The following is a 25387-nucleotide window of genomic DNA, read 5'->3' as shown; positions in this document are numbered from 1 at the left end:
ACCTCCAGCCGCAGCACAGCCCAGGGACCTCAACAAGGCTTCAGGCCCCGGCCTAGGCCATCAACATCCACATGGCCTTAGATGGTAACATGGGCCACAGACATCCATCCAGACCCAGACCCCCACCACATCAGGCCCACTGGCCCACACAGGGTCTTCAACAGCAGCATGGACCAGGGGCCAAAACATGGCCACAGGCCACTGACATCAAATCCCCACTTCCCCAGGCGGCAAAGCCCTAGGACATCACCGTCAGCAGCACAGACTGCATAGTCCACATGGAACTCAGCCTTCATCATGGCCTGGGGCAGCAGCATGGACCACAGTCACCAACGTGGCCTCTGGTGACAACACCAACCATGGTGGCTCTTCAAAGAGGTCCAGTCCAAAATTATGAACTGCTCCTCATCTTGGGCCTCCATCATTGCCTGGAGCCAGGGCGATCCTATGGCTAGGCAGCATGTTCTGGGCTAAGTCTGCATCTGTAGAAGCTCTTTCCACGGGAGAAAGCCCTGCCTACCATTCTCAACTGTCACTGTCCCGCTCTGACAGTAACGGTACACTGATTTTCTCTCCACGCCCACCTCATCAGGAAACTGGGACTTAGACTGCACAGTTGTTAGAGAAGTGCTCTCACTGGACCCACATAGTCCGCTCAGGTAAGAACCATCGACTGAAGTGAATGGAAGCAGAAACTGGGTGCTGCAGAAGCAAAGGAAGTGAAGTCCAGGTGTGAGTAAAAGATAAAAACTCAGTTCCATGTTTTAGAAATAATGTTACCATTGTAAAAAAAAAAAAAAAAAAAAAAAAGCCATCCCAATTGTTCCAGTAAAATACACCAATGGCTAGAACCAGGGGGCATCAGGAAGCAGAGAAAGGGGAAAATCTCAGGAAATGCTTGTTAGAATATGTAAGAACTGATAATCACATGTATTGTGGACTAGAGTGAAATACATATGTGGGGCATATACCCAAAGGACTCTGTCTTCTCCTACAGAGACACTTGCTCATCTATATTCACTGCTGCTCTATTCTTAACAGCCAGAAATTAGAAACAGCCTAGACATGCACCAACAGACTAATACATAATAAAATGTGGTACATTTGCACAATGGACTATTACTCAGTTGTTAAAAATGAAAATCACAGGTAAATGGATGTAGCTAGGAAAAAAATCATCCTGAATGATATAACCCAGAACTAAAATGAGAAATTTTATATGTATGTATGTTCGCTTTTACCCTTCAATAGGTGCAGTTCTGGCTCTGTTTCTGGCGTCAGGATGTCTACACACTGTTGCACACCAGTGCTAGAAGAATGAAACTTAACCGGGCAGGTGGGTTAGCAGGATCACAGTCGGCACAAGTGACTGGGGTGGGGGGATGCCTTCTCTGAGACGGTTTTCAGTGAAACAGCTCTTCTTTAATGGGGGAAGGAAGGGCTACACAAACCTTGGGGAAGAGAGGAGGGGTTCTCTGGGTGAATGAACATCCCTGGCTGATGCTGAGGTGCTGAGAATGCTTCAGTTGCATGGAGAGGAATTCTAGGTGCTAGCCAGACATGTTCTTATAAGGAAACAGGAAGCTTTAACCTGAAACCTGGCCACCAGGCTGTATGACTGACTCCCTCAAGAATGGCAGAGGTGGGGGCACAAGGCTACGTGCACTGAGGCATGAAGGCCCACAACAGGGGGGGGATCCTTACTCCTGCTAGTTTCAAGATAAGATTTTTGGGGTTTGGACACATCTTGACCTCACCCTTGCTCCAGGACAGCACCCTCAGTCCCACAGCTCCCTTGCCCCACAGATAGGCTACAATTCATATAACCACAGGATTTAGGTATAGAGTAAGGGACTCGGGGAGAGGGGAGGACCCCCCAAGGAAGAAAAAATGAAATATATAGTAATGGAGAGACAGGGCTTAAAACTTAGAATTAAACGACTTAGGATTAAAGAAGGAGCGGGAGGAAAGAGGGGAGTAAGGGAGGAGGAAAACTAAGACTGAGGCCATTTGAGGGTACATGGAGACCCGCTACTGTAGAAGCTTCTTACGTATAAAACAAGAATATGCGGAGTCACCAAATTATGGAGGAGACAATGCTTCACCTGAACATCTTTCACCAAGTTAAACTTCCAGCGACAGAAATGGATTAAACCTAATTGAGTTGTTGGCCAAAAGGGCCCCAAGAAAATCCCCGAACAACTCAGGCCAAGGCTGAGTAGCGCTTGTTCTCCACAGGCTGACCGCCAGGCCTGACTGCTGAAGACAGCACGAACGTACCTCACCGCACAGTGAGAAGCTGAGCAGGTGCCTAACTAGAGCCTTCACCACTACTCCTGGCCAGCACTCGTGAGACTGGAAGGTAACTGCGCATTAATGGAGGAGAGGGGTCACCACCGATCCAGTACAAAACCTGCAGTGTACAGTGTGACCTGCCTGCATGAGTCACTGGAACAACAGGAGCATAAACATTGACAGTAGCCAACCATGATCTGATTGGCTTTAAGGCCTGCGCCACACGATGGAACCCACACCTGACACTGATTGGGTGCCCAAGAACATGAGACTAGATAAGCCTAGGGAAAAAAATACTGTTCTACTAAAGAAACATAGGACAAAATGACTCCTGAAGATATTCTGCTAGGCCCATAGGTCAGTGTCTCACTCAGCAGTCATCAGGGAAGCTTCCTCCTGCAGAAGATGAGAACAAATACAACACCTGGACAATGTGTGGAGTAAGAGGCCTTGGAACACTCAGTCCCAAATGGGATGTTTTCATCAGCCTCTCCTGTCAGGGATCAGGGAGCTAGGAGGAAGAAGAGGAGGAAAAAGTGTAAGAGCCAGAGGGGATGGAAGGCAAGAAGGCACGACAGGACTGAAACACATGGGAACTCGCAGAGACTGTAGAAGCCATGCACAGGGACTGCACAGGTTCAAGCCAGCAGGATCAGAGTGCTGAGAGGGTGAAGTATGCACGAGCTCCCATCCTTAACTAGGAATGTATTTCCAATTCTTAACTGCTCGCAGAGAAAAAAAAAAAAATAGCTGTACTAGTTTAAATGAAAATGGCCTCCATAGGCTCATGTATTTGAATTCTTAGCCATCAGAGAATAGTACCACTTGAGAGAGATTAGGTGTGGCCTTGTTGAAGGAAGTGTGTCACTAGGGATAGACTTTGAGATTTCCAAAGGCCAAGCCAGTCCCAATGGCTCTCTCTTCCTGCTCCTGCAGATCCAGACGGGGAACTCTCAGCTACTTCTCCAGCGCCATGTCTGACTACATGCGTCATGTTCCCCACGGTGATGACAACGTACTACATTTATGAAGCTGTAAGCAAGCAACAATTACATGCTTTCCTTTGTAAGAGCTGCCATAGCCATGCTATCTCTTTGCTGACTAAGATAGCTATTTTTCAAGTGGATCAAAGACCTCAACATAAAACCAGATACTCTAAATCTGTTAGAAGAAAAAGTGGGGAACAGCCTAGAACTCACTGGCACAGGAGACAACTTCCTGAACAGAACACCAACAGCACAGGCTCTAAGAGCAACAATCAATAAATGGGACCTCATGAAATTGAAAAGCTTCTGTAAAGCAAAGGACACTGTCATCAAAACAAAACGACAGCCTACAGATTGGGAAAGAATCTTCACTAACCCTTTATCGGACAGAGGACTCATATCCAATATATATATAAAGAACTAAACAAGCTGAAAAGCAGCAAACCAAGTAATCCACTTAAAAAATGGGGAACAGAGCTAAACAGAGAATTCTCGACAGAGGAATATCAAATGGCAGAGAAACACTTAAAGAAATGCTCATCCTCATTAGCCATCAGGGAAATGCAAATCAAAATGACCCTGAGATATCACCTTACACCCATCAGAATGGCCAAGATGAAAAACTCAAGGGACAACACATGCTGGAGAGGTTGTGGAGAAAGGGGAACCCTCCTCCACTGCTGGTGGGAATGTAAACTGGTACAACCACTCTGGAAATCTATCTGGCGCTTTCTAAGACAATTAGGAATAGTGATTCCTCAAGACCCAGCTATACCACTGCTAGGTATATACCCAAAGTTTGCTCAAGTACACAAAAGGGATATTTATTTGCTCAACCATGTTTATAGCAGCTTTATTTGTAATAGCCAGAACCTGGAAACAACTCAGATGTCCATCAACGGAGGAATGGGTACAGAAATTGTGGTATTTTTACACAATGGAATACTACTCAGCAATCAAAAAGGAGGAAATCATGAAATTTGCAGGCAAATGGTGGGATCTAGAAAAGATCATCCTGAGTGAAATATCCCAGAAGGAGAAAGACAAACACAGTATATACTCACTTATATAGACCTATAAGATGTGATAAACATAATGAAATCTGTACACCTAAAAAAGATAATCAAGAGAGCAGACATGGGGTAAGATTATCAATCCTCGTTTAGAAAGACAGATGGGATGTGCATTGAACGTATGACAGGAATCTACTGAGCGCATTTGAAAGACTCTAACTAGCAGTGTTTTCAAAGCAAAGACTCATGACCAAACCTTTGGCAGAGTACAGGGAATAATAAGAAAGAAGGGGAGTTAGTCTGATGGGGAAAGGATAGGAGCTCCACAAGGACCAAATATATCTGGGCACAGGGTCTTTTCTGAGACTGACATGCAACCAAGGACCATGTATGGATATAACCTAGAACCTCTGCTCAGTTGTAGCCTGTGGTAGCTCAGTAACCAATTGGTTTCCCATAGTGAGGGGAACAGGGACTATTTCTAACAGGAACTCAATGGCAGGCTCTTTGACCTCCCCACCCCCCAAGGGAGGAGCAGTCCTGTTAGGCCACAGAGGAGAGCTTTGCAGCCAGTCCTGAAGATACCTGATAAAACAGGATCAGATGAATGGGGAGGAGGTCCCCCCTATCAGTGGACTTGGCAAGGGGCACGGTGGAGATGAGGGAGGGAGGGAGGGACTGGGAGGGAATGAGGGATCGGGACACGGCTGGGATACAGAGTTAATAAAATGTAACTGATAAGAAAAAATAAAATTAAAAAAAAAAAAGACAGCTAGTTTTCTCCAAAGGAGTCCCAGTAGGTACATAAACCACAGGAGCGTCAGGCCCCATACTCAGCAACAGGTGGCCGACACAAAGCAAACTATTTTAAGTATTTTTGTAGGTTTTTCTCTTACACTGCTTTGTTTGGGCTTTTTTTTTTTTTTTTTAATCTTACCAGTCTTTTGTTAGGGTGTTATGATTTCCATTTTTGTGTTTTGTTTGTATGTATATGTTCAGTTTCGGTTTTTTTATCCTGATTTGTTTGTCATTTACCTGTTTGTTTTCTAAACAGAGAAGGAAGGCATTGAATTTAATGGGTAGGGATATAGGGAGATTTCTTCTGGGAGAAGACGGGGTAATCAGAAAACAATGTATAAAAATTATTTCCATTAAAAAACTAATTAAAACATATATACATACATACACATATAACCTTTCCATGTTATATCATGCTGCAAGCACTCCCATTGGCCTTGATATATCTAACTTATTAAATTTTCACTACAACCCTACAAAGTCTTAATTATCATATAATTTTCAAATGGGGATACTGAGTCCTCAGAGGTTAAGTTTCCAAGCATATAGTTAGTAAGCTGCAAAACTCCCAACCAGAGGCAGAGGAGTTCCAAAATCCAAAAGTCAGGTCACCCACCACAGCTGACACAAAAGTCTCAAGGTAGATGGTAGTTTGAATAGAGAACAAAAACAAAAATGAGTCTATTTAAGACCAGGAAAGGGGACGAGGAAAGGATCCTTGGTTTTCTGTATGTTAGCAGTACCAAGAACATTGGCAATATGTAATATGAGGCTATGGCGAAGACAGTGATCAATGTGAGATTTGTCAGGACAATGACAAGACAGGAAATGAGGGCAGTCGTTCAAAGGGAGTAGAGTGAGGGTCTAGCTCACTGAAGCTGACTGAAGCAAACAGATTCAAGGCAACACAGGAAAATGACATTGAGTGAAGACACTGACAATTACCCCAGGGTTCCTGTGATTAGGAAATAGAAATAGTCATCCCTATATATATATTGTTAGTGGAATTATAAACTGGTATCGCTTATTTATAGAGAAGTTTGGCAATATCTAGTAAAATATAAATTCCCCAACCATTCAGTCCAGTAATTTTGCCTAAAAAATGAGATATATCCACAAATGTCACCTTCATAGAGTAAAAAGGTTTAAAAAGAGAGCTCACTTCAGACTTAAGGGGAAGGAAGGTGGGAGGAAATGGAAATTTTAAATGTTGGCAATACCGTGGTGTATGCCCCAGATGACAGTATACCTCTTTATTCCAAAAAGAACACGATGAGGCCCCAACTTTACAAGCTGTATCTCTAGCAGCTGATAATGGACCATCACTGCACTGACAAAATCTTCATCACTATAAGAGTGAAACATCTAACATGGAATACTTTTAAAGAGGAAGGGGGGGGGGTGTTTGGGTCCCAGTTTTGAGGCTCAAAGTTTAAGACTAGACGTTTCTATTGGACTGGCCTTCTGGTGAGAGCAGATGGCAGCTGCCAGTGACTATGGGAGTCCAGGCAGAAGAAAGGGCTCACAGCTTAAGCAGGAAGCAGATGAGAAAAGCCAAGCTCACACTTTGAGAATCCTCCCAAGAACCGCCAAGGAGATCCAAGAGAGCTATCTCCCAAGGGTATGCCCCCCCGTGACCCAAGGCCTCTAAGATCTCACCTCCCAAAAGTCCACCACATACCAACAGTGCCACCCTATGGACCAAGCCTCAACCAGAGATGTGGCAGACACTCACAACATAGCCAATTACCAAGACATATTACACTGGAAAAAGAAGATACAGAAGAGTAAAATACAATCTACCTTTAGTACAAAACAAAAGCCTTCTGTGTCCCTTCCTCATTATTTGGAAGACAAAGATAGAACAGAATCTTATAAAATCTTCTAAGCCCTGGAATGGAGGTAGAAAGTTACATGGAATTGGGAGGTCAAAGAGGCAGTGATCAGCAAAGCGGCCTCCCTCCTCAGCAGTTTAAACACAGGCCATGACCTCACCTGAATGTTCCTTTGGACAACACAAAGCAAGAGACAAAATAAAAGCTCTCAAGGATGAAAGGATGAGTAGTGGAAGTCTTGGACTCCTGCTCTAAGCCTCTCAACAGAAACTTTGGACTTCATCGAGGTTATTTGACTTGTGGTTCTTGTGTTGTGGGTAACTGTTACTATATATTTAAATATTTACGAGATATAATCTAACACCACAGAGTTTATGGTTCAAATAAAGAACTGCCACAATCTTAGAAGGCAGAAGCAGGCGGATCTCTGTGAGTTCAAGGCCAGCCTGCTCTACATAAGCGTTCCTAGCTAAGGCTACAGGGTGAGACCCTGTCTCAAAACAAAATTTAAAGTGCTCAAGGTACTGAGTAGGTGTAATGACCCACCGACATTACATGACTGAAATCTAAACTGACCTCCACATGCAAGCACTTCCGTGCCGCTGCCCCATCGATGGCAGCTGCACCGCCCTTCAGCAGCAAACGAAGCAGAATAGCTCTCTCAATACTCCTGTAAAGAAGGTAAGGTTGAGTCTCTGCCTGATGATCTTCTTGGTCATAGTTTAACATAGTTTATCATTTAGTAGCAGTGGTAAAGGCTACCATATAGCCTACTTCTAAACTAGAGGACCACAGCAATTTCCCAGCAAGGAAAATTGCCCAAATCTATTTTAGCCACAAAAAGAGAGAAAAGGACTCAAAAGGTGCTGCTATCTAACTGCTCTTAGCCTTCTTTGAATAAAATGTCTTGAAAGAGAACATAAGCTTCAACTTTTGATGAGAATTTGTACACTTATAAATCTTGGCTTTCCATAGCATAACACACACACTTTTTTCTGAAAGATAAGCTATTTGAGACTGTTTCAAAATGTTCATGGTATTTTGCCTTTCATATTTTGAGTAAAAATATTAAGGCCAAAAAAAGAAGCCCAACATGGGACACATATGTAGTCAGAATTCTTAGATTTTTATTCATTTTGTTTTGAACATGCAAAAATTGGTGACTTCCAGTTTATATCTTAAACACAAATGTGGCACATTCAAGCACTCAAATTATGACTTTTTCATTAATCACTAGCTACCCATTAGTCAGGGGCCACTGTGTTCCAATATGTTAGAGTGGCAAGATACATGGTCTAGAAAGAACACAGAAGGGGGCTGGAAGAGATGACTTGGTGTTTAAGAGCATTTGTTGCTCTTTAAGAGGACCCAAGTTTGGTTCACAGAACTCAACCTGTTGATTTACAAATGCCTTTAACTCCAGCTGTAAGGGAGCCAATACTCTCATGAATGGCCTGCGCGCGCGCACGCACACACGCACACACATAGTGTGTGTTTTAAAATATAAATCTTAAAATAAAATATAGGGGGCCTAAGGGATGGCTTAGTGGTTAAAGAGCTTGTTGCTCTTGTAGAGGGTCCAGGGTTTAATTCCTAGCACCTACTAGTAGGAGAGCAGACCTTCTTCTGACTCCAGGGTACCTGCATATGTGTACATGCATACATGCAGAAACATGCCCACGTACAAATAAAAAAGTTTAAAAAAAAATAACAAAATGTAGGAAGCTGTGGGGGAGGGGCAAGACACTGGCCCACAGTGCAGCTCATCCATGAAGGGACATGCCTCCTCTCTACTTTCCTGTGCTTTTTAGTATTTTCCATCTGATCATCTTTCAAAATACAGTAGCTTACATTCGAATGTGGCAATAGACTGTAAAGATCCTAGCTAATGTGCTCAGTCAGCCCTTCTTTATCTCCCACTGTCAAGAGAAATGCACTTTCATTCTTATAGCAGACTTACTGACGACAACCAATTTCACTATTTTTTTCATTTATTCACTTACATCCTGATTGCAGCTACCCCCTTTCTTCTCTCCTCCCCCTATTCCCCTCTCCTCTAGAGAGAAGCGGAGGTCCCCCATGGGTACCAACTCTCCCTGGTACATCGAAACTGCAGCAAGACTAGGCACATCCTCTCCCAATGAGGCCAGACAAGGCAACCCAATGAGGGGAAAGGGATCCAAAGGCAGGCAAGCAGAGAGAGTCTCACCCCTCAACTTGTCCTTATTCCTTTTGAGCAATTACTGGCAGGGATAAGGTACACAGAGGGCTCTGCAAGTGAAATGTTAGGTAACAATGTGTACATCAAAACATAATTTCCACTGCATTTATTTTTCAGTTTGTTAATTTGAAACAACCAACATATAGCCCAGGCCAGCCTCAAACTATTTAGCCAATTCTGGCCTTTAACTTCTGATCCTTCTGTCTCTGCTTCCAAGTGCTAAGGTTACAGGAATGTGCCACCATACCCAGCAAGAACAACTTTTATTGAAGACAGAATGAAATTACTCAGTGCTCAGTCCTCCAATATAAGCCAGGATAAAGGGGTAAGTGAAGTGTATCCATTAATGTTTGCGAGTAGCTATGACTTGGTGAATGAGATGCTGGCTGGGACCTCTTTCTTAACAGCAAGATGACAGGCCAGGTGAGCTCAATATGAACAAGGAGCTGTGGTAGAAAAGTCCCTGAAACAGACAGTAGAAACTGACCATAAACACAGCAGCAGCAGTGGCTGGTACAGCACACTGCAGGGTTTCCAGCCATTCTTTGAAATTAAATCTTATGACTAAAAAAGGCTAATGGGAAAGTACCTGCAGTAAAATCCTTCATATCACTGATAAGTGGTATCAGAGAGTATTCATGTCATTGACAAGTATATATTTGCCTCGATCTTAATATGATAGTGAAAAAGTAAACAGAGTACAGAAATTAAGTTTTCATGGTAAGGATGAGAATACATCTGGTTGGTTTTTTCTGGTTAGGGTTTCAAACTACGGGGTATGCATGTTAAAGTAGCACACACCTGCATGTGTGGCGTGGCAAAGTAGAACTTAGCTTCCTGAACACTCACCTACATCTGCCCACAGAGGTGCAAGTGTGAGGAGCTGGGCAGAACCACCTCCACAGTACTGTAGATCTGCTGGTGTCAAGCAGCTCAAACCCTCCCACAAGTGGACAGCGTGTAAACAACTACATAAGAGTGTGAATAAGTAACACAAGACGCCACAAATGACACTCAAACACTTTTATTACATACTAAATTTAAAAATACAAATCTCATTAAAAATGCTTATCAAACATCATATATATATGTATATGTATATATATATATATATATATATAAGCACTGCCAAATGCTACTGGATTGGGACAGTAGGTATAGTCGCTAAGGTTGATCAGAAACAGCAGAGCAGCACAGTGTTGCTGACTGGGTTTCCAAAGTCAAAAGGGTTAGTTTGGCAACTGAAGCAGTGCCCTGCACGGTATCTGCAGAGGTAATCGTAAGGAACTAACGGAATCATGCAGACTCCTTCGTGGAGTGTTGGCTGAATCCTCTTCACCCTCCAAATATCATTGTAACAGAAAGTAAAGTGCATGAGGCCACCAGAATGCTTGGTTTGGCTGTACACTAAATCCATACTAGAGCTAGCCACTGCCAGGCTGAGGGCTTCAACCTTCTGCACCGTCCCAGAGGCTTTACAAGTTAACTTTGAATGTGGCTAAGGGAAGGGAGGCCAGCATTTTCTAAATTGCACCAAATGGCCTTAAAAACTCAGAGTATTTTTTAAAATGCTAATGGGGGGGGTAGATTCAAGGAAAGTGTCCACTTCTATTTTACTCTAGCAATAAAATTAGAATAAGGATCTAGTCTGCCCTGGAGAACGCTTGCTAAAATCTTCAGAAGTCTAGATGTGCAGGAAGCAGCACAATGCTGCCAGCCACCGCTCACGCAGACACTGTGCACCATGAACGTGGCCCTCAACTAGCTCACAGTAGCACAGACCGCGTCTTCATACTTGACACATTGTTACCAATAACCATCAAGTACGATCAGGAAAAGAGTCCCCATCGAGAAAGAGGAGAAGGAGAACCAGGCTACAAAAGTGCTCCCTTTGCTTCTCAAACCCAACAGTTTCATTTCGGGTAAAACAAGATTGTATGGGTAAGCCACCAGTTCTAAGTACGCTGGTGTCGCCATATATACATACTCACACATATGTATAAATTTCTGTTCTGATTTAAACTAATGCACTAATACAAATCATTTATAGGAAACATTTCATCAGTCTTATTTACAAACACAAATAGTGACAATAGTTTGGAAATTTAAAAATTGCAGGTAACTGCAGTTGTAGTTCATTAGAGATGAAACACACATAATTAAGACATGAAGTGAAACAAAACTGAGAAAGAAATACCTACCAAATATACCTGTTAGCCACTGGACCTATAAGGCAAATAGATGGGATGGTCATGATAAGCTGCATCTATTTCTCTTAATGACTTACTGCAGTGGGATCTACTTAAAGCACTGCCTAGGAGACACACTCTCTCATGACTGATGAAAACAGTAAGCTGCTGAATACATTTCTTGGCTCCCATGGCACATTACACTTGGTAACACTAATAAGGTCGATGCAGGTAACACTTAAATCGTGATTACGAATGTTTAATGGAGTATTTCCCTTTCTGTAGCTGGGAAATATAAAGCTTAGATTTGCTTCCATCAGGCCTCTTAAACCAAACTTCATCATGGTTAATTGTTGTAATTACAGCACTAAAAGAGAAAAAAAGAGAATGCATTACAATACAGTTCACTTCATTTATTTTAATTTATTATTTTGGAGTTTTATTTGCTTTTTCTTTCCTTTTTTCAGACATGCCTTGATATCTACAGCCCAGGTTGGCACTAAGCTTGCATTTCTTCTGCCTCCTCCTGGGTTATACTAATCTCATTTTAGATTACTAGCACAAAAACAAGGTTTCATATATTACAAGCTATGACAGGCTCAGTTAGTTCAAGTATAAAATGGACATTTACCAGATGCTGCACTATCAGCAGGGCATGGAGTAGAAAATATCACAATGATCAACATTTAGTTATATCCTTCCCTTCTTAATGAGCTCGATAACCTTCTCTACTAGACCTATGGCTATACAGTATGGAACATCTTGATCAATAATACACAGCATATACAACAGTAGTGACATGACCTAAAAGCAAAGCTACGAAGTTCTTAGTTAGGGAGCACTGCCAAATTGTTACAGCACAATGTGTTCTTCACTGGTCCACAGAAACCCACTGTGTTGCCAATCACATGAAAGCAGAGCGCATACAATCACATGCGGTGCCAACGCCTGCAGAGATGACACACACTTTGTCACTTGCCTGAGGACTTCCCATGCCAGACATTTTCCCAGTGCTGAAGACTGACACCTGGACTTTGTGCAGGGGAGACAAGCACTGGACCACTGACCTACAGCCCCAGCCCTCTGCTGCATTAGCATTTTTGTTATAATTTTAGCATGTTTCTTCACAGTTGTTGTTGTTTTGTTTTGTTTTGTTTTGTTTTGTTTTGTTTTAATTAAAAGGGTGGCTATAAAGCATCTTACAACTCAGCTTTTTCTCATCTCTTGGCTGCATCATGTGACTGGCCTATAATGGTTAGCTGTGTAAGTATGCTCTATGGTGCTTGCACAACTGCTGAAATGGCCTGTGGCACATACCCCTTGTTAAAGTAAGTCCTGGCCGTTCTGAAGTACGCCATTCCCTACCCCATCCACACTTCAGCCTCCAAAAGGACAGTGAACTGAAAGCCATTACTCAGTAGCATCACAGCCTTACTATTAGTCTCGACTGTAGGACATCTTTTAATACTAACCTATCAATTCCCAGTGTCAGACCATCTGTACTGACTTTTTTTTTCAATACTAATCTTTATGTAAAAAAATACTTATAATCTATTTTCATAAGATTCATCTCTTTCACTATCATCTCTTTTTCACCACTTTAATGCTAAGTAGTAGTAAAATGCCTCAAAACTAATAAAACAAGAGAATTCTGGAGTATCAAACAAATTGACATCATAATAATAAAATAAATTTCTATGAGAAAAGTTGTTATGCATGTTCCTGAAACCCAAAACTGTAAAGATGAAGTCACAAACCAATTAAGCTTTCAAAATAAGAATTTAAATTAAACTCAAATGTTATCTTGAAAAAAAGTGTTTCTTACTGTAGCAAGCTGACACTCTAACCTTTCACCCTTTAACCCGAGAGGATGAAAGCAATAATTCATTAATATTTTCAAAAAGACAACAGCAAGATGACTTATAGGCTATATGACTACATAAACTTTAAGTCTAGATTAAAATTTAAAAAGCAATTTCTAGTTTTCAAGTTATAGTTTACAAAGTACTCTTTACTTAAAGTTTTGTTTTTTTTTTTTTTTTTTTTTTTTAGCATGTGAATGTTTTAGCTGCACAGTGCACAAACTGTGTATAGTGCCCACAGAGGCCAGGAGAGGGCATCAGGTCCCATAGAGCTGGCATTAACTGACAGATGTGGTGCTGAAAACAAACCAGAGTCCCCTTGGAGAGCTGCTCTCAGCAGCTGAACCATCTCCCCAACCTCCCTAGGTACTCTTAAAGTTTTCATTAATTTTCCCTTTCTTTCCTGCCTTAATTAATACTTCTTGTCTGAAATGGAAGCTCATGTATCTAGGTTGCCCTCCAACGCTCTATGTAGCTACATGTTGGGAGCACAAAGGTCCTTGTTCTTATAAGATAACCTCTAGGGAGACCAGGAATGCTACACACACAGGGTTTTCCAACCAGGAGGCTGAGGATGGAGGTGGCCGAGACCCTAGGTGAGCCTTGTGCTGTCTGAACAGCCAGGGGCTCTGCCAGGCTCCCACACACAGGACTGCAGATGCCTCATAGTCCAGATGACCTCTGTGCTGTGTACAATTCTAATATAAAGTCTACCATTGACATACTATATAAATGCTACTATATAAGTAAAAATAACCATTGTGTACACGTGATTGGATCTTACTCAAAAAATCCAAACTAATGCTGACATGAAAAATATCCTAGAGCGGCTACAAATGTTGATTGGCAACAGGTGTAAAACAGCAATTCTCAGCAACAATAAAGTGACAGGAAGCTTCTTACCTTGTAGGACATTCATCTTTCTTATCAATACATATTGTTTGTCCACGTATATACCATTCACCATCATAATATAGTCTTCCCTCTTCAGATCTAGCACTGTGCAGATGTTTTTCCAGTTTCACAGGTGCTAAAAGAATCAGTTAAACAACTGTTATGTTAATAAGATAGTGCCAGACAACAGTAATCCATGCTCATATGTGTGTATAAAAAACATTTGAAATAGTCTTACATAGGAATCTAGTAAGTAATACAGTAAAAACAAGAGCATCCCTTACTCTGGAGCTCACTGTAATACAAACAAAGGTAAGCAATGAATCGTAAAGACGGCCAGGAAGGTAAGCAGGCACATGGATGATTAATTTCCAGCACCATTTTGAAGTAGTCATGAAAATATGGCTTGTCATGTTTCCACTGAAAATTCCTTTTCCAATCTCCTTCCCTATAAGGCATCTCACACTTGGGAAGAAGCAGACTTAATGTGAGAGGTTCCCAGAACTTTCATTCTCCTAAGTAGAACTTGCATTTACAGCTCTCAGCAATGACTCAGCAGCAGCGGATGCACTGCTGCGGGAAAACACGCTCCTTACGGAAACACGCTGTGGGAGCCACACCACACAGGCACCTCCACCAGTCAGCTGTCACTTCTCAGTCATCGTCACCATCCACATGGACTTCCTAACAGCTGTAAGATCTGGTACTAACTTAGTTATGCACACAGAACTCCTCCACCCCCTGAAGGGAGCTCCAAGTTCATTTCCTTCCCTACTGTCTTCAAAAACCTAAAACAGTCTCTGCTCTGCAGAAAGGAGTGAATGAGTATATATGCATTTGTTTTCCAGCTGTTCGTTCACCACATGTCTAGGTCTATCCTATACACAAGGAACTGTGCTGGGCGCTGAGGAAAAAGAAACAGAGATATGGTGTAAAGCTTATAATCCAGTCAGGAGGCAAAATGAGCAAGGAGACAATTAGTTTCAACGGGGCCAGTGAGATGGCTCAGCAGGTAAACCCACCCATACATCACAAACACACACATCAATCACACATACTTCACATGCAGTAACAATAAATTTTTCTTTAAAAAATTGTGGAATTTGTCATTCTTAAAAATAAATGGACAAATGGAGGCAAATGTTATGATTAAAGCTAGTAGAACATTAAGCTAAAACAGGCCAGGAAAGAGCTATTCAGCTGGGTGGTAGGCTCTAATCTTCGACGGGCTTGCTGCACCAGTGTGAGGACCAGAAGCCACAGAACAGCAGGTAGGCACAGCAGCTGCCTGCATCCCAGCACGGGGGACAATGACAGAGGCGCCCCGGAGCATTCAGGGCAGCTAGACTTACCAGAACCGGCACTCTATTCAACAAGAAATCTTACCCCAGTGGATGAAAATAAAGTGGAGAGCCATCAAGGGCAAATTTCTAGCTTCCACATATACACACTCATGCACCCACACATGTCCAGGCATGTGAACACACATACACACATGGCTGCAAAAAACCCATGCACAAAAAACATTCTAGAGAACGCATCTGTTCCCTCCAGTCAAGCGCAGTACACAGGTATAATACAGCTGCAATTTCCTGATACGAAATAAAGTTTAAAGGAACCATTAAAAAAAAAAAAAAGTGTTTTTTTCTTTTTCTTTTTTTTTTTTTTTTTTTGGTTTTTTTCGAGACAAGGTTTTTCTGTGTGGCCCTGACTGTCCTGGGACTCACTCTGTAGACCAGGCTGACCTCAAACTTAAAAAGAGCTGCCTGCCTCTGCCTCCAGTGCTGGGATTAAAGGCGTGCGCCACCAATGCCCAGATAAGTAGCTCTTAAAGATACTTTTGACATGGAACAAGAAACTCTTCCTTAATATTTAAAACATGCTTTTTAAAAATCTAACCCCATTACCCTTTAAAGGATTACCCAATCCAACCAAGGACCATGCATGGATATAACCTATAACCCCTGCTCAGTCATAGCCCATGGTAGCTCAGTATCCAAGTGGGTTCCATAGTAAGGGGGACAGGAATTGTTTCTGACATGAACACAATGACTGGCTCATTGAGCCAGGGAGGGAGGGAGCCCTCGAGGGAGGAGCAACCTTACTAGGCCACAGATAAGGACACTGCAGCCGTCCTGAAGATACCTGATAAGCTAGGGTCAGATGGAAGGACAAGAGGACCTCCCCTATCAGTGGACTCGGAAGGGGGGCGGGAGGGAAGGACTGGGAGGGAAAGAGAGAGGGGGCTACAGCTGAGATACAAGTGAATGTATAAAATTATTTAAAAATAAAAAAAAAAATATTTAAAAAAAGGATTACCCAAAAAGTTCTTAAAAGAAAAAAAGACAGACATCAATGTTCATCACAACTTGGACAGTTATCTTAGAGCTGCAAAAAAAAAAAAAAAAAAGAATAAAAAGAAGCTGGGCACAGTGGCACACACTGTAATCTCAGCACTCTAGAGGCAGAGGCAGGCAGATAGCTCTTTGAGTTCGATGTTCGATGCCAGCCTAGTGTACAAATTTGAGTCCAGGACAGCCAAGGCTGCACAGAGAAACCTGTCTTGAAAAACTAAAAAAAAAAAAAAAAAAAAGCTTAAAAATGCATATATAGGGCTGGAGAGATGGCTCAGAGGTTAGGAGCACTATCTGCTCTTCTAGAGGTCCTGAGTTCAATTCCCAGCAACCACATGGTGGCTCACAACCATCTATAATGAGGTCTGCCCTCTTCTGGCGTTCAGGTATACATGCAGGCAGAACACTGTACACATAATATAATAAATAAAAAGAAAAAAAAACTTTTACAAAATGCATATATAATCCTAGCACTCAAGAGACAGAGGCAAGCAGGTCATAATTTCCAGACAGCAAAGAACTATCTCAAAACAAAACATGTAAATCTTAGTAGCAGATAAATCTCTTAGTAGTCCACTGATAAAATTCTAATCTCTGCCAAGAAAATATATAGATAATGAAGAGAGAGAGGAGAGAGAGAGAGAGCACTTCTAAGAAATATGGTACACAACTCCAGAGATTCTGGACTCCCTGGAACCAATTCATCAATTTGTGACTTCCCAACACCTCCCCTAATGAAGTAATGGGCTAATTAAAAAAAAAAAAAAAAAAAAAACTTGGGTAAATGCATTTTGAATTATAGATCTAATATAAATAAGAATACGGCTTAATAATGAAAAAAGAAACAGACAACATGGAAACTTCCAAACTTTTACACGAAGCAGAAGAGTCCAGAGTCCCTCGTAACGTCGTGCTGAGTTTGCTGAGAAATGGAACCAAGTGATGTGATTGTCCTCAATACACAGGTGACTAACCACCCTGACTCAACAGCTCTCCACAGAGCACGTCACAACTCAGGACTTACGTTCTGTTTTCACTCGGTGTGGACCCAATGTAGCCATTGCCTTAGGAAAAAGAAGGGAAAAGGGAGAAATGTGAGTTCAGACTGAAAATATATTTTGCTATCTATAACACATACAGTTCAACAACAGACTAGAATATAAACACTAGATGCTCTCATTTTCTTCTGGTGCTGGGGGAGAGGCATCCCCAGCCTCCAGACTAATGTCTAGAACCACAGAGAATACCTTCTCCCATAGATACGATTAACAGCTTAAGTCATTTCTCTGGGCAACTTATAAGAACGGAAATTTTAATTAAGAAAGCAAGCCTCAAGCTAGACCTGGTGGCACAGGCTTGTAATCTAGCTTCCAGGAAAGCCTAAGCAGGAGGCCCACGGGTTCAAAGACTATGGGAGCTACAAAATTAATTCTAGGGCAGTCTGGGCAAAATAAAAAGTAAAAAGGATAATAGAAATAAATAAAAAAGTAGTCAAGATACATAGCTCCATTCTTTTTTTTTTTTTTTACATTTTCAAGTAAGAGATTATTGTAATTACATACATCTATCTTTAAAACTTTTTGAGGGGTAAGGGGAAGCTACTGAAAATAAAGGACCAGATAATATTGTGATTTAAATGCTTCTTATCCTTTGCATATATAAGCTCTATTTATCAGATACATGGATACATTTGGCATATTACTTTTCAGAAAAATGACTTTCTCTTTAATGATAGTTGAATCAACTGAATTCCTAAGAAATTAGTTTCACTCAGAGTTTTTAAAGGATAATGTTCAGCAGTAAAGTAATAATTAAGATCAATGTTAGCCACTCAAATGAAATCAAGACTCTAAAAATATATATTTGCAAATAGTGTACATTTATGGGCACTGGCATGTGAATAACATAGCTCCATTCTTAAACAAGCATCAAAGAGTCCACTCACACCTCAGTAATTATTAATAGAATATAAGATACATAGGTTCACTGTATTCATTCAACAAATATTTACTGGGTGCCTTATACACCAGAAATAGACAAAGCTCTAACCCCGAATATTCTAGGGCAAACTAAATATGCTATTCCATACTCTTATATAAATTATTACATTATTACAGGAAAAATACAATTACTGACATGTCTCTACTTCTTAAAATATTCTCTACCCCAATGTTAAGCAAAGTATTTACAATATATGTTGATGGACTCCTAAAAGGCAGACTATAAAAACACACTGCTGTCGCACCATTTGTCGAACATACCTTTCTAATTGTTGTCCAGTCCTCAAGAATATCAAGATCCTGCAGCATATACACTATATATGGACGTGAAAAGTCAAGGTCAACTTAGCAGTGGGAACATCACACACTTTGGAGCCCAGGGTGGCAGACACATGTGTGACTCCAGAACTCAGGGAACGGATGTAAAACGACTACGGGTTCAAGGCCAGCCTGGACCGCATACAAGACCTTGTCTCAAAACCAACAAACAGTGCGTGTTCGAAGTAAGCACACTGTACCATCTGCAGCTGTTTCCCCTCAGTCCTGTGGCTGAGCTGAGGGCTGGAGCTCCTCTTCCTCCCGCCTCCTCAGTCAGCAGTCCACCTTGCCTTCAGTCGTTCTCTAAGTCCCCATGTGCTTGCTCCAGGGCAGTCCAAGGAAGGTCAGGAACCAAGACAGGCACCATGTGAGAACCCAGAGAAAGTGGGAAAGGATATCTGAAACTACGACTGGCTTCTTTTTGTCGGGGCTGAAAGGGTCCTTCCTCTTTTTTCTTGACTGAAGCTCATCATTCCACAGCTCTGCAGGGAATCAAAGTGTGAGCTGACTTCCGGTAGCCACATGAAGAAAGAGCAGCATATAACTTCATGTTCACTGCTTATTTACATACAAAACTCCAAGGAAACCACACACATGCAGTTTGTCTTCTCTTTGTTTTCACTTTTTTACACTTATTTACTTATTTACTCATTGTGTTGTGTGTATGTGTGTGTGTGTATGTGCGTGCGTGCGCGCGCGCACACACGCACGCACTCGCACACCACAGCATAAACGTGGAGGCCAGAGGGCAACGTGTGAGAGTGGGTTCTCTCCTTCCACCACATGGATGTTGGGGATCAAATTCTGGTTGCAGCCTTGGGGCAAGCACATTTACCAGTGAGCCATCTCACCAGCCCTGAGGTAGCTCTTCTTCTAACTTCACTTTTCCACAAGAACACTGATTTAGAAAAACTAGCAACTGCCCACAGACACTCAGCTCGTGGGCAAGGGAACGCCCACACTAATCTCATCTCCTCTGCCCCAATGACAGCAGAGAAACAAAACGCAAAACACAAACACAATACATACTCAAGAACTGTGGGGCCAAGCCCGTAAAACTTCTATCAGTGCACAACAGAAAACTTTCCTATAATCACCCTGAAATGGCCACAACTCATACTGACCTGATCTAAGAAACATGGTTAGTGTTTTCTTTCCCCAAGGCAAAACCTATCACCACGTAACATCCATCCACTTGCCTGGAGGAACACAGGTGGGTGTCTTCCAGTACAGTCCCACACTAGCTCTTGTCACACTTCTGTTCTGTCCCTTTTCCTATGCCGTCCTTTTTACATCTTTCTAGAGTGTGACTCTTAATACACGCAACAACCTGAACCTGATCACATTCTTCAGAAGCCTCCTCCCCTGCTCCCTCCAGCTAGGACACTGCATTTGCATAGTATTGATGCGAGAAAACTGAGGCTTTCTGGGACATCACACCACACGCAGCCCTGACCTGAGGTAATGTCGATGCTGTGCCTGTCCTCCTCAAGCCTTCTTATCTTCTCCTCAAGCTCACTCTGGACTGTATCATATAACAAAAGCTTTTCACTCTGGAAAGAAACATGATACTTAAGTGAAAAGAAAGAAAACACCAATTCATCTTAGCTAACAACACAAAATGACTTAGAGTACTTTAATAGATGGTGGATTTGTTTGTTTTTTGTTTTTTGGGGGGAGATTGGTTTAATAAATGATGGGTTTTTTTGCTCTTTTGGTTCATCTTAGTTATTTTTATCCCTCCCCCCAGTTCTGAGAATTACATGCATGCTAGGTAATTGCTCTGCCATTGAGCTACATCTTTAGCCCCACAACTTAAAATTTTAAAGAAGAAATGTTCAGTATTTAAAATAAATAAAGCCAGAAAACAGTTATAAAAACAGATTTAACTAAGTAAAATAGCACCCTGTTTAAGAATATCTAAATTGGAGTCAGAGAGATGGCTAGGGCACTTGCTGCTCTTGCAGAAGACCCAGGTTCAATTCCCAACACCTATGTGGTAGCAACTCAAAACCATCTGAAACTCCAGCTCCAGGGAATTTGATGCCCTCTTCTGGCTTCCATGGGCATTGCCCATAGGTGCATGGGTGTGTGTGTGTGTGTGTGTGTGTGTGTGTGTGTGTGTGTGTCACACACACACACACAGAAAATAAAAATAAAAATTTTTAATTACATAAAATAGATCACTGTTTTTATTGTCTCTACATCATAGTAAATGCAGCAATATGAAACAAAAATATTTAGATACAAATTTTACAGCCATTTAAAGAAACTAAATAAAATAATACATTTCCATTAGAATATACTTAAGCAATAAACTGACTTAGAAAAATGTGACATATTAACTCAATTATAAAATTATAGATTAATCACTTGCTAAAACAGACAAGTCAGGGGCAAAAATGAAGTCTAATGAAAGTCTAATAAAGCCAATGGGGGCTAGAGAAATGGCTCAGCAATTAAGAGCATTGACTCTTCTTTCAGAGGACCCAAGTTAACTCCCAGTACACATGCTGCAGCTCACAACCATTTGTTTGTAACTTCACTTCCAAGGAATCCATCACCGTCTTCTTGCCTCCTCAGGCACCAGGCATGTAGATGGTGCACATGCAGGCAAAACACCCAAACACAAAAAATAAATATGTAATTTTAAATAATAATAGTAAAATAAATAAAACAAAATCAGTGTTTTACCAGATTAGATTAGAACCCAGAGCTACAAGGTCTAGTTCATTGTTTTTTTAATTATATTCCACTATAGCTTTTTAGGAAAGCCATAAAATGTACATAAATATAACACAGAGGACCCTTCTATAAAAGCCTATAAGGCTAGGCATGGTATAGAAGGTCTGTAAGTCCAGTTTTATGGAGGGCTGAGGCAGTAAGATCCCAAGGTCAACGGCTATCTGTACTCCAGACTGAACTCAAGGTCAGCATGAGCAACTTAGTAAGATTCTGTCACAAACTAAGACAGCTGATGTAGGTCAGTCGCAGGCACTTGCTCAGTATGTTCAAGGTCCTACATGCAATCCCTAGTACGAGGTGGAGAGCAGACAACCCCTAACAGAGTTACAAACCGTCCACCACATGGTTAGTTCACATAAATACTGGATACTGTAGCTATGACTGTCTTATGAAATCCACCAGAATAGACATGGCTTTTTGAGGGGGAGTTAGAGAAGGCCACAGTTGTGTAGGTAGCAGGCCCAGGTGTCAATTGTGAACTCTCCTGATACAGATTTCAAATTAAATCTGCACAGACCTGAAGGTTATCCTGTACGGTAGGGGAAAGACAGGAGTTAAAGAGTCTGCAAAAGTTTCTATGGCCAGACTATGCTGAGTTTGCCACATCTAATCTGAACTCAGAGCCTCAGGAGTAGTTAGCATTTTGATGGGAGAGTGAAAGCTAAAGTAAGACAAATGTCATATGAAAAATTATAGCAGCAGATGCTGCAAAGAAGCAAGAGAAGGGAATGGGATGGATACAGGAAAAGTATGCAACACAAATATACGAAAATATCCCAGTGAAACCTATTGCCTGGCACACTAAAATAGTTAATAAAACACTAACTATGAGGACTGAGAGTGTGGTGTCGTCAGGGAAGTGCTTGCCGTGCAATCAGAGTCTCCAGCAGCCACTGAAGTAGCCAGGGTTACTAGTACACGCCTGTAATCCCAGTGCCAAGGGATACAGAGAAAGGAGGACTCCCAGGCCCTGCTGGGCAGCCAGTCCAGGCAGCTCCAGGCTCAGCAGAGGCCCTGTCTCCAAAACTAAAGTGGGGAATAACTGAGGAAGACCACAGATGCCAACCTCTTGCCTCCACACCTGCATGAACACACATGTACATGCAGCCATACATGCACATAAGCATGTACAGACACATATGTACACCAAATGAGTATGTATGGGATAAAATTATTTCAGCACATGATGCCCTCAGTACTTCCTTCTGAAATGCTCCACCCACATCTGCCCTGTGCTACAGAAACTAAGTTACGAAGAAGAGAAAAGGGCAATAGGCCTCCTCAGGAGACAGGCCTCCTGGCAGCTGGCAGCTGACCTAGCTCCCCAAGCAAAGATGACTTACATAAAGAACTCGAGTGACAAGGCTTTGCTTTTATGAGCATGAAGCGACACTGGCCCGCTCTCTTTGCTTTATACTGGTAAATTTGCTCTAGGCTAAGCAGAAATTCTCTAAGTCTACTAACCATTCTTTATGATTTGTTTTAAAAATCCACAATAAGAAACGGAAATGTATGACGCTTTCAAGGCCTTTAAATGTATATATACATATACACACACTCTACAGTGTGGAGGGGTGGGGGCTAGGAAGTGTGGCAGCATGCACAAGGCCCTGGGTTATATTCTTAGCACCTCATAAACCAGGTATGGTGGCACACAGCTCTAATCCCAGCCCTAGGGAATTCAAGGCCAGCTTGGTCTACACAGTGAGTTCCAGGCCAGCCAACGCTACATAGTAGGACCCTGTTTCAAAAAACAAAAACAAAAGCACAGCACTGGATACATGAGAACATTCTGTTTCAAAAAAATAAATAAATCACTGAATGACATGCCTTGAATCTATTGTCATTTCAGTCCCTACCTGAATTAGTCACTTTTCTCAATGCTGTGGTAAAATATGTATCTGGCAACTGAGGAAAGAATAGTTAATTCTGACTTACAGCCTGAGGCTACTAGTCACATGCTATCCAGTCAGGAAGCAGGGAAATGGTGCTGGCCCCTAGCTCGCTTCCCCCTTCCTCGGTACAGGACCCTAGGCCTCAGGACATTGTCTATAGTCACGGTGGGTCTTCTCCTCATCCAAACAGCCTCACAAACATGCCCTGAGGCGTGCTACTAAATCCAGACAAGTTGACAATGAAGATTAATCTTGACATTCTCTTTTTAAAGAGATTTTCTCCTTATTCTCCTGCAAGACTCTCAGAAGCCTCCCAAAGAGAGAGAGAAGAAATCATACTTGAGTGGCCAGAGGACATCTGCAAAAGAAAGGGCACACCAAAAGCGTGGTGGCTTTTCTGTTCAGTGGGTGACTACTTACAAGGGATCCAGCCCTCTATTCTCACTTAAACTAACTGAACCTATTCGTTAGTCCTTTCCCAGGCTAACATTTCAATAGGCCTTTTCAATAGGATTATGAGCCCACGGTTTCCATTTTCGTGCTAATTTCACACTGACCTATGTTCAGAATGAACTCTCCTTTGGTAGTTTCTTGCCTTAAGTGCCTCACAGTTCTCAACTCAGGACTGGAGCCTGGGGAGATTTTGAAGGATCAGAGAGTGACACACCACAGTAGCCAGGATTGGTGATGCAAGCCTGTAATTCCAAGACTTAGGAGCTGAAGGCAGAAGGATCAGGAGTTCAAGGCTAGCATGGCTACATAAGTGACTCTGAGGCTAGCTTAGGCTACATGAGACCTTGTCTTAGTAATACCTTAGGCTTTCCAGATGGCTCAGCAGTTAAAAGCACTTGTGGTGCAAGCCTAGCAACTTAAAATTTGATCCCCAGAACACATGTAAAAGTAGAAGGAAAGGCCTGACTCTATAAAGTTATCTTCCGCCCTCCACAGTCCCACTGTGGCACATGTATCCACACACATATACAACACATACACACACAAACTAATATTTAGAAAAAAAAAAAAACAATTACACTGAAATTTAAAAAAAAAAAAAAAACTAATTTAGAACATACCTTTAAACCTTAGGCCCTGACCATGAGAAAAATCATAAATCATAACAATAAACTTTCAAATCAACTGCAAATAAAAGGCTTTGAATAATAACAGAAAAAATAGTTTAACTGTATCTTCAGGGCGATAGCTCAGTGATACTTTGGTATGCACAAGTCCCTGGTATGCACAAGGTATGCACCTTCACACCCTCCCCCAAATGGACTAAAGTTTATAAAATTAAACCTAAAAGAAATTAAAGATTCAAAATTTTCCCAGAATGGAATATGTGTTTCCTAATTAAAAGGCTCCCTTGAAACAGGGTACAGTATTAGACTCCTGCAATCTTCGTATTTGGAAGTCTGTCAAAAATACTGCAAGTTCAAGGCTAGCCTGGGCTATTTAGGAAGACATTATCTCAAAATATTAAAAGTTCCCCTGAGTATGCTGCACACTGAATGAAAAAGAGACCATGTCTCACTACTCCCTAACACCAAAACTGAGAAGTAAAATCCTGTAAGTATTCAGGAAGAAAACAGGTCAAGGACAATAATCAAAATGACTTCTCAAAGGCAATAGGGAGCCAGGCCTAGCACACAGTCTAGGAAAATCCAGCCACTAGGTCTTAAGTGTGGAGAACAAAGGCAGAAGGCCATGACCAGTGACAACCTGCCAACTGAGAGTGAAACATACCCTTCATCCCAAGTCAAGCTGCACAAAGCCCTGACCATCAAACTACAGAAAAGTGGTTTAAGCCACTAAGTTTTGCAGTAGTTGATTATAAAGCAGTACAAAGCCAATATAAGAGATATCAAACACTGACTTCTCCATACCCTTTCTCAAGATGCCACTGAAAAACACTCTTTAACAAACAGAAAAAGAAAGTGAGATCTAGCACAAGAGATAGGTAAAGGGAGGTAAAATGGATTTCC

General features: G+C 41.8%; 1 protein-coding gene across 1 annotated transcript in view; it reads right to left on the bottom strand.

The window, feature by feature from the left end:
* Positions 1-10175: 10175 nt before the first annotated feature.
* Positions 10176-25387, bottom strand: part of Brms1l (BRMS1 like transcriptional repressor) — a 32472-nt gene continuing 17260 nt past the window's right edge. The window contains exons 5-10 of the mRNA XM_055608730.1: positions 20222-20318; positions 19164-19247; positions 18709-18773; positions 17472-17511; positions 14103-14229; positions 10176-11704 (exon numbers count right to left, since the gene is read on the bottom strand). Of these exons, the coding sequence (XP_055464705.1) occupies positions 11587-11704; positions 14103-14229; positions 17472-17511; positions 18709-18773; positions 19164-19247; positions 20222-20318 (531 nt within the window). The 3' untranslated portion in view covers positions 10176-11586. The remainder of the gene's footprint in view (positions 11705-14102; positions 14230-17471; positions 17512-18708; positions 18774-19163; positions 19248-20221; positions 20319-25387) is intronic.

This window comes from Psammomys obesus, unplaced genomic scaffold (genome assembly GCF_907164565.1).
Source record: "Psammomys obesus unplaced genomic scaffold, mPsaObe1.curated_primary_1811, whole genome shotgun sequence".
Lineage (NCBI taxonomy): Eukaryota > Metazoa > Chordata > Mammalia > Rodentia > Muridae > Psammomys > Psammomys obesus.
This window is presented reverse-complemented; position numbering and strand designations above follow the sequence as displayed.